General features: G+C 37.2%; 1 protein-coding gene across 1 annotated transcript; it reads right to left on the bottom strand.

Annotated features, from left to right (window-relative positions):
• Positions 1-999: 999 nt before the first annotated feature.
• Positions 1,000-5,456, bottom strand: slc14a2 (solute carrier family 14 member 2). Its single transcript, XM_026252658.1, has 10 exons — positions 5,281-5,456; positions 5,086-5,148; positions 4,763-4,931; positions 4,094-4,283; positions 3,880-4,008; positions 2,459-2,651; positions 1,966-2,113; positions 1,734-1,868; positions 1,560-1,609; positions 1,000-1,478 (listed from the first exon to the last, which is right to left on the bottom strand). Exons 1-10 carry the CDS (start codon positions 5,302-5,304, stop codon positions 1,122-1,124), a joined length of 1,458 nt encoding a protein of 485 aa, XP_026108443.1. The 5' UTR covers positions 5,305-5,456; the 3' UTR covers positions 1,000-1,121.
• Between the last annotated feature and the right edge of the window lie 2,878 nt (positions 5,457-8,334).

The raw sequence follows: 8,334 nt of genomic DNA, 5'->3' as shown, positions 1-8,334 counted from the left end.
GCAGAACTTTTGTCTTGTTTTTTTATCACATCAAAAGTGAGAGCTGTCAAGCAGACAATCAATGGTCATGTTTCGTCGAGAACAGGAGTTACAGGTTCTGAACCACTGTTCCTTGCAATGACCTTGTTCAGGATCAAATTAGTGTGCTTGTTACATAAAAGCAGCATAGCTGAAATCTTTGGTAGCTCATGCAGGAGATTTTAATCTTCAGATGGGTACTGTTATCTGATGAAGTAGAGCCTTTTCAATTTGGCAAACCTGCTGCTGCTGTTGTCGCCACACAATCAAATACCTGTGCGGTATGCAGGCTGGTCGTTCAGCATCAGGACATTTTGACACTTTTTATTATCTGCAGTTATGTGATCAGCTAGAGTTCTATTTTATATCACAACCAGGCATGCTGGGTAGTGGAAGATGTTAAGTGATGTACAACAGAAATGACAATGAGCTGTAGAAAATGATTAGGATTGTGAATCTTGGCCCATTTTTGTAAGTATATATGAAGTATTATGTACAAGTATTGCACATGAAAACAGTTTGTTTCTATTTTGTGTACAATACACACGCAAGTTTAATGTAAACAACTTTGTTAACACTATGTTTTTAAAAAGGTCACATTTAAGGTTGAATATGGAAAAATATCAAAGTTTCCTGACATTTCTACCTTTGATTACACATTACTCAAATATCCATTGAATAGTGTGTAATAATGTTTATTTTATTTTATGAAGTGTTCCTACATCTCTGTTTCAAGGAGACTAGATGAGTATAATGCTTATATTACAAAGATATACACTTTTATGTTCAAATATATATTTTATTTGGAATTTATAAAAGACAAAAAGTAATACACAGTGCTGCTGCAGATGATGAAAACATTGAAATAGTGCAGGCTATCTATTCAACAATACATTCTCATTTATCAGATAATGAGTTACATACATTTATATATTGGTATTTATACAGAATAGATTGTGACTAGCGTAAAAAAAAAACTAATTTTACTTGGCAAATGTACAAAAAAAAGAAAAGAAAAATAATGTATAGTAAATTAAGGGGATGTTTCCCTTATCTATTTTTCCTTGAGCAAATAAACATCATGTGAACCATTTTAGGGAGATTTATAATTGAGTTAAATCGAGTTCAGTTGCCTCTGACTTCCTGTCTGATCTATTTTGTGTGCTTTCCTCTTTTAGAACATCCACAGTGCAAACATCGAGAAGCTGATGAGCTTTCATTTCATTTGCAGCCATTATAATACTCTCTTTCATCTGCTGCGATGCTATGTCTTTCTCTTGCTCTTTCATTTGTTTGGCGATCCTCTCCTCTTTCTTCATCTTCCAGAAGTATATCAGGTTTTTCTCAGGGTAGTTGACTTTAGCCAGGGGCAGTTTATAAATGTTTTTTATCTCCGTAGTGATCAAAAGGAAAGTGAGAGCAGAGAGACAGAAGGGCCAGGTGCATGCTGGGAGTCCAAACTGTTAAAATACCAAGTTAAAACCAATTAAAATCACACACAATTGTTTTTGTATTTCATGTTCTTGCTTTATGATACCTACAGTAGACATCACATTTGCGATTGCAGAGCCAAGATATGCACAGAAGAATGCTATTGGGAAAACAAGACAGTAATTTCAGTCATTTGCTCATAACTGTGTAATGATATTCATGCAATTATAGGAAATTGTTATTACGTAATTAGGAAGGACAGGAAATAGCTGGAATGAACCTACCGCAGGCCACCGCCAGAAGATGTGTCTGCCATGTGAGAGCGTAGAACATCCCACCAATGGCAATGCAGGCCAAAACACAGTTATAACCCCACAGGCCAAAGTAGATGTTCTGGAACGGTGCAGCAAGAGCAAGACCTAAAAGTCACAGTAAAAAAATGAGACTTAAAATGAGTTTAAATGATGTCTGATGTTAGTTTTATTTATAATTAAATGTTCAAATGTGATCTCTTACCTGACACCATACCAACTGCTGATCCAATAGTTGCATGTGCAAATGTTATGGGTGAGGAGATGAACAAGGCGATCATGAATATTCCTCCTGTCCAAGCATTGTCACACCCATATACCTGTCCAATACCCACAGGGATTGAGCGGAAGAGCTGTAAACAAAAACATGGAATATATATATATATATATATTTTTTTTTATAAGTATTTTTTTAATGAAAAATACAGTAAAAACAGTCCTACTTGAGAATAACTGCTTAAGGATCATGTGATAGACATCTTTAAAAAAATGTTCAGGTACAGTATCTCGTGATAAACCTGCTCTCTTCAGTGTCATGTGCCATGAATCTAGAAGATTCTTAAACAGAACTGTTGCACAATCACCTTCTCTTGTTCTGGGGAGTGGCTGCTTATCAGGAGGCAAATTTGGGACAGCTTCCCTTTCTGAAATCTTTGATTTTGGGCAATTTTTTTTTTTTTTTTCACTTGTTAACTTACCTTAGGATAATCCAGCTCAGACCATGTCAAGTTATGCATGGATGTGCGTGGCTGGAAGAGAACCTGAGGGAAGTGGTGATTGTAGTGGCCTGTAGCCACCATATGGAGACACACTAGTATGTTAAAGGGCAGGGTGAAGACAGGAAGGTCCCACCGACTGTTGATGGATGCCAAGGCACTGGACACTATGGGACTGGAGTAAACAACACTATTAGGGCTACAGAATTCAGCACTGAGTCTAAATTAATGGTTCATAAATGATGGGTAACTGATAGGGGGGGGGGGGGAATATTCAAATAATAAAAAGCAACTATATAATCGTGTATAGTTTGCCAAATGAATAGGAAATAGGAGTAGGTATAAATAGGAGGAAATGCTTCACATTTCTTGGAGGTGTGAAAGTGTGCGTGTCCAGTCCGAATCAGTCTACTTCTGTATGATAAACCATTTTGGTATGTGTTGGATCACCACTAGATCTCATATAAAAGTTTAAAGTAAGCCTAACGTAAAAAGCAAAACCGATTGAGAATAAGTGGTCTAGACTAGCAAAAGATCATCACTAAACTGTGAAATGTGCCCTGTGTAAAATGCCAACCAGCAGGACAAACTTATATTTAGATAGATACAATCAGATTTTCAAGTCATTTTGTCCACACATAACCCCATGAGGAAAAGACTAAAGATAGCTGTTGAATGTTTTACATTCCTCAATCGTTTATGTAACTCAATCATATGACAGTCTTTGATGAAACATTCCACGTGATTATGTCACATTTTTGTTTGAAGAAGCTAAATTCCTCACATTTTAATCCATCCCTGTGGCTACAATACACTACTCATAAAATCGGAACATATATTAAAACACGAGGCATAAAAGTCTTGCCAAAATGTAAATGGTTTCATGTTAAATTTTGAGCAGTTGTATCAGTGTGCGAATACTTCATTCGTTTTTTTGCTTATCTTTGTCCCTTTATCTTGTCCTGCACCTGAGCTCTAGTTGGGTTTGCGGGATGTACACACCTTTTTTGTATATTTGATGTAGAGAAAAGCTGGGCATGATACACAAAACTAGGATGACACTACCAGACATTTTAATCATTTCAAGCACGACATACTCATGCAGAAACGTACGTCTCGATGATAGGAGACGCGTGATAAATGAAAACAGTATGTGTTCAAAAATCTGTTCAAAATATAAAATATGTTTGATATCCACCAACTAGATGGATTCATAGTCTAAAACTAACAAATCTAATTATACACTATGTGATTTTCTGTGAAATCTACCAGCTATTATCAAGACTGCAATTAGCGGAGGAAAAAAAATCTTATAGTGTATTACAATCTACTTTTATTTCTTTCTTTCCTTTTTTAAATACGAACCCAAATGAATGAACTGAAGAACCAAGAGATGAACTCACCATGCCATTGACATGAAAATGTTGGGAAGAAGCAGCCACCAATACCAATCTCCTGCATTTGAGAAAACCGCCATCAGGAGACCAACCAAGATGCCGTTATATCCGTACAGGCCGTTTGCAATCGCCCCTCTGAAGGGAATACAGTATAACACTGAAAACTTGCAACATATAGAGCATCATAATGTAAATGCACTATACATCATCAACTAAATACCTGTTCTGACCAATGATGAGGGCAGAAATCGTAGCAAACAAAGTGCCAACAAAACCATTGAGTGCCCACCATCGGTTCTGCAGGATCAGTCCAGCAAAGATGATTAGCCCGCTGAGAGGGTTGTTCACAAACATCACCTGAGCAGCTCCCCGCAGCACCCAGTCCAGAATCTGGAGCAAGATAAACTGCCCTGAACAGGGTAAATATGTGAGATTACATGGTCGATACAAAGAAAATCTCCATAGACGTTTGAATACAAAACTGTTTTTGCATTATGACAGCAGTACTCCTAATCTGCATATCTGGGATGTTTGTTTTGGAGTTAAAGTCAATACACAACTAATAAGGTAAGAGCATATTGCTTTACAGTCGGGTGTAGATCACCCATTATCCAACTTGCTAAAGACAAAGTGTCAGCATCTGGATTAAAAAGTTGGGGAGTAAATTAACTAAATTAGCAAATCTAACAGATTCCCACTGGTTTACAGATAACAGAACAGCTTTTGAATGATGAGATACAATATCACTTTGTTCAGTCATCTTCGTAGTGAAAGAGACAGGAATGTTTAGCTGGGTTATTGAACAGGTCTTTTCCATACCTGAATATGATTATTTCATTGATCATTTTCTAAATTACTCATGTGCAAACACTCCTACAAACAATTGTACCTTTCATCCATTCACCGAACGGAGCCATGTCTCCAGCAACGTAAGAAACCCATTGCATGAGCTTTGCTTTAAACTTCTGATGTGAATTTGGCCTTTCGGGTCCCTGTGGCTGTTGTTTCTTCTGCTCTGTAGCTTCACAGACTGGATTTGCCATGAGTGGTTGTAGCTCCTGTAAATGTTCACAGATTTCAGTGGTGTAATAAAGGTGCTGATCAAAACCAGGCTCAGGATTGATGTTCTCTGCAGGTGAAGTGTTTATGTTCCTTTGGTGCAGACGGGACCGGATTTTCCTTTTCAAAAGACAAAAACAGGAAACCCCTCACCTTTGTGTTTTGAGTACTGGGAGACTGTGAAGTAGAAGTTCTGCAGAGATCCAGTGGGCCACCCTTCGAAAAAAGAATTCAATATTTTATTTATTATTTCATTCGATTTAATTAAGCAAGTTTAGATACCATCATACTAAATTAGACAGAAATGTACTGATAGTAAGTTTGTGAAAGAGAAAGGTGCAGATGTACCTTAGTGAGCTGCGTTCCAGGCATATATGAGGCCAGTTATAGAAGCAAAGCAGTCCATAATGTCGCAGCTCTGATGGTTTTATAGTGCTGGGCTGCATGCATTGCTCCACCTCTGTTCATGCAGCGCTGATGCAAATGAGTGATAAAGCTCGCTCTCGTTCCCTCTGCATTCCTTTGACATACAGTTTGTTCCAGTTGCTTGAGCAGGTTTCTGTCATTGATTTCACTCTGATTAGCTGATAAAACCATAAAAAAAGTTATGAGAAATGCATTGGGTCTGATCAATATAAACTGTTGATACTTTTCATATGCTATTACTTTATAACTAAAGCAAAGTTTAAGTAGCTGATCACACAAATATGGATTAACTCATTAGTAGGCTATTTGAGGCAAATCACAGCCCGCCAATCAGCTGAGACTTGCTGAGCACAAAAGGACTGTTGTTCAGACCACTGGCAGTTCTGTTCACAAGTGCATGTGAGACGTAACTGTGTCAGAGACCTGCAGCACAGGTCTCTGCAGATCTGAGCTACTCTATACTGTTCAATATGTTTTTAAAAGAAGTCTCTTGTGCTCTATAATTATAATAATAATACACTATTATTCCCAGGCCATCTTCAGCATGGGGACAGCACATCAAATTTTCAGTTACATGCTTTTAGTCACTTTTTTCCACTTCTTGAATATTTTCTTACATTTTAAGTAAAATGCTCTCTGAGCTGATAAACAATGTGAAAAGGAAGAATGGAATGGTTCATTGGAATGATTGAGGTTGGTCACTTTTCAATACGCCACACCACTGATCTTACACAAGTTTTCTTTTTAAAGGAAAAGTTCACCCAGAAATGAACATTTGCAAACAATGCACTCACCCTCCAAGGCCATCCAAGCTGTAGATGAATTTGTTTCTTCATTGGAACTGATTTTATGAAATTTCTCATTAATGTATTTTGACTTCAAAGTGTCGCTACTGGCAAAATTACCACTCCATAATCCATAACAACACTTTCTCCAGTAAAAAAAAAAAAAAAAAATCTATTCCCTGTTGTCCTCTCACATCAAAATCCACCAATTTGTTTAGAACTGTTTTGAACCATTTTTACTTACAAATGGTGCTTGACCTGTGCATATTATTTCTTTTAAGTTATTAAGATGATTTAAAAATGTCTTTATGATACTAATGATACATTTTCACTTTCCACAAGATGTTAACTCATGGGCTGGATTACTTGTGGATTACTGTGATGTTTTTATCAGCTGTTTGGACTGATGGCACCCATTCACTGCAGAGGCTCTACTGTTAAGCAAATGGTTTAATACTAAATGTCTCTTAATTTATTCTGATGAAGAAACAAACTCATCTACATATTAGGTTGCCTGAGGGTGAGAAAATATTCAGCAAATTTTCCTTTTTGGCTGAACTATTCCTTTATGTTTGTCTGGCTCAACCAGACAATTTTAGATGGAGCAAATGTAATTAACTTTTGCCAACAAGATTTAAAGATGTCCATTAACACTGTGGAAAAGAAACTAACAAATTAGTAGCTGAATCAGCTTTATCACAATTTTCCATTTAGCAGGGTTGCCAAATTTCAAGTTTAGCTTGGAGTGAGATTTTTGTTTATCTCGATTCAATAAAAAATTCATATGTACAGGTGCATCTCAAAAAATTAGAATGTCGTGGAAAAGTTAATTTCAGTAATTCAACTCAAATTGTGAAACTCGTGTATTTAATAAATTCACTGCACACAGACTGAAGTAGTTTAAGTCTTGTTTAGTAGTTTAGTAGTTTAACTTTGGTTCTTTTAATTGTGATGATTTTGGCTCACATTTAAGCAAAACCCACCAATTCATGATCTCAACACATTAGAATACTTCCTACATTTTTTTGTGTATTGTTGACCTTCTGGGAAGTATGTTCATTTACTGTACATGAACTCAATACTTGGTAGGGGCTCCTTTTGCTTTAATTACTGCCTCAATTCGGTGTGGCATGCAGGTGTTTAGTTTGTGGCACTGCTGTTGTATGGAAGCCCAGGTTTCTTTGACAGCGGCCTTCAGCTCATCTGCATTGTTTGGTCTCTTGTTTCTCATTTTCCTCTTGACAATACTCCACAGATTCTCTCTGGGGTTCAGGTCTGGTGAGTTTGCTGGCCAGACAAGCACATCAACACCATGGTCATTTAACCAACTTTTGGTGCTTTTGTCAGTGTGGTCAGGTACAAATCCTGCTGGAAAATGAAATCAGCATCTTCAAAAAGCTGGTCAGCAAAAGGAAGCATGAAGTTTTCTGGAAAATTTTGGTGAACAGGTGCAGTGAAAACACAGTGGACCAACACCAGCAGATGACATTGCACCCCAAATCATCACAGATTATAGAAACTTAACACTGGACTTCAAACTACTTGTGCTATGAGCTTCTCCACCCTTCCTCCAGACTCTAGGACCTAGGTTTCCAGATGAAATATAAAAGCTTGCTCTCATCTGAAAAGATGACTTTTGACCACTGGGCAACAGTCCAGTTCTTCTTCTCCTTAGCCCAGGTAAGACACATCTGATGTTTTCTGTGGTTCAGGAGTATCTTAACAAGAGGAATACGCCAAATTCCTTTTTTTTTTTTTTTTTGCTTGACAATCCTCATAAGGCTGCGGTTCTCTCAGTTGGTTGTGCATCTTTTTCTTCCACACTCCAACTTTCTGTTAACATGCTTGGATACAGCTGTGAACAGCAAGCTTCTTTGGCAATGAATGTTTGTGGCTTATCCTCCTTATGGAGGGTGTCAATGATTGTTTTCTGGAAAACTCCATGATTGACTCTCTCCCCCATGATTGTGTAGCCTAGTGAACCAAACTGAGAGACAATTTTAAAGGCTAAGGAAAACTTATTTGTTGAGATGGTGAATTGGTGGGGTTTTGTTAAATGTGAGCCAAAATCATCACAATTAAAAGAACCAAAGACTTAAACTACTTCAGTCTGTGTGCACTGAATTTATTTAATACACAAGTTTTACAATTTAAGTTAAATTAGTGAAATAAATGAAAAACTTTTCCATGA

Source organism: Carassius auratus, chromosome 5 (assembly GCF_003368295.1).
Source record: "Carassius auratus strain Wakin chromosome 5, ASM336829v1, whole genome shotgun sequence".
In the NCBI taxonomy this organism is placed as follows: domain Eukaryota; kingdom Metazoa; phylum Chordata; class Actinopteri; order Cypriniformes; family Cyprinidae; genus Carassius; species Carassius auratus.
The sequence above is the reverse complement of the archived record's forward strand: the minus strand, read 5'-3'. Positions and strand labels throughout refer to the sequence as shown.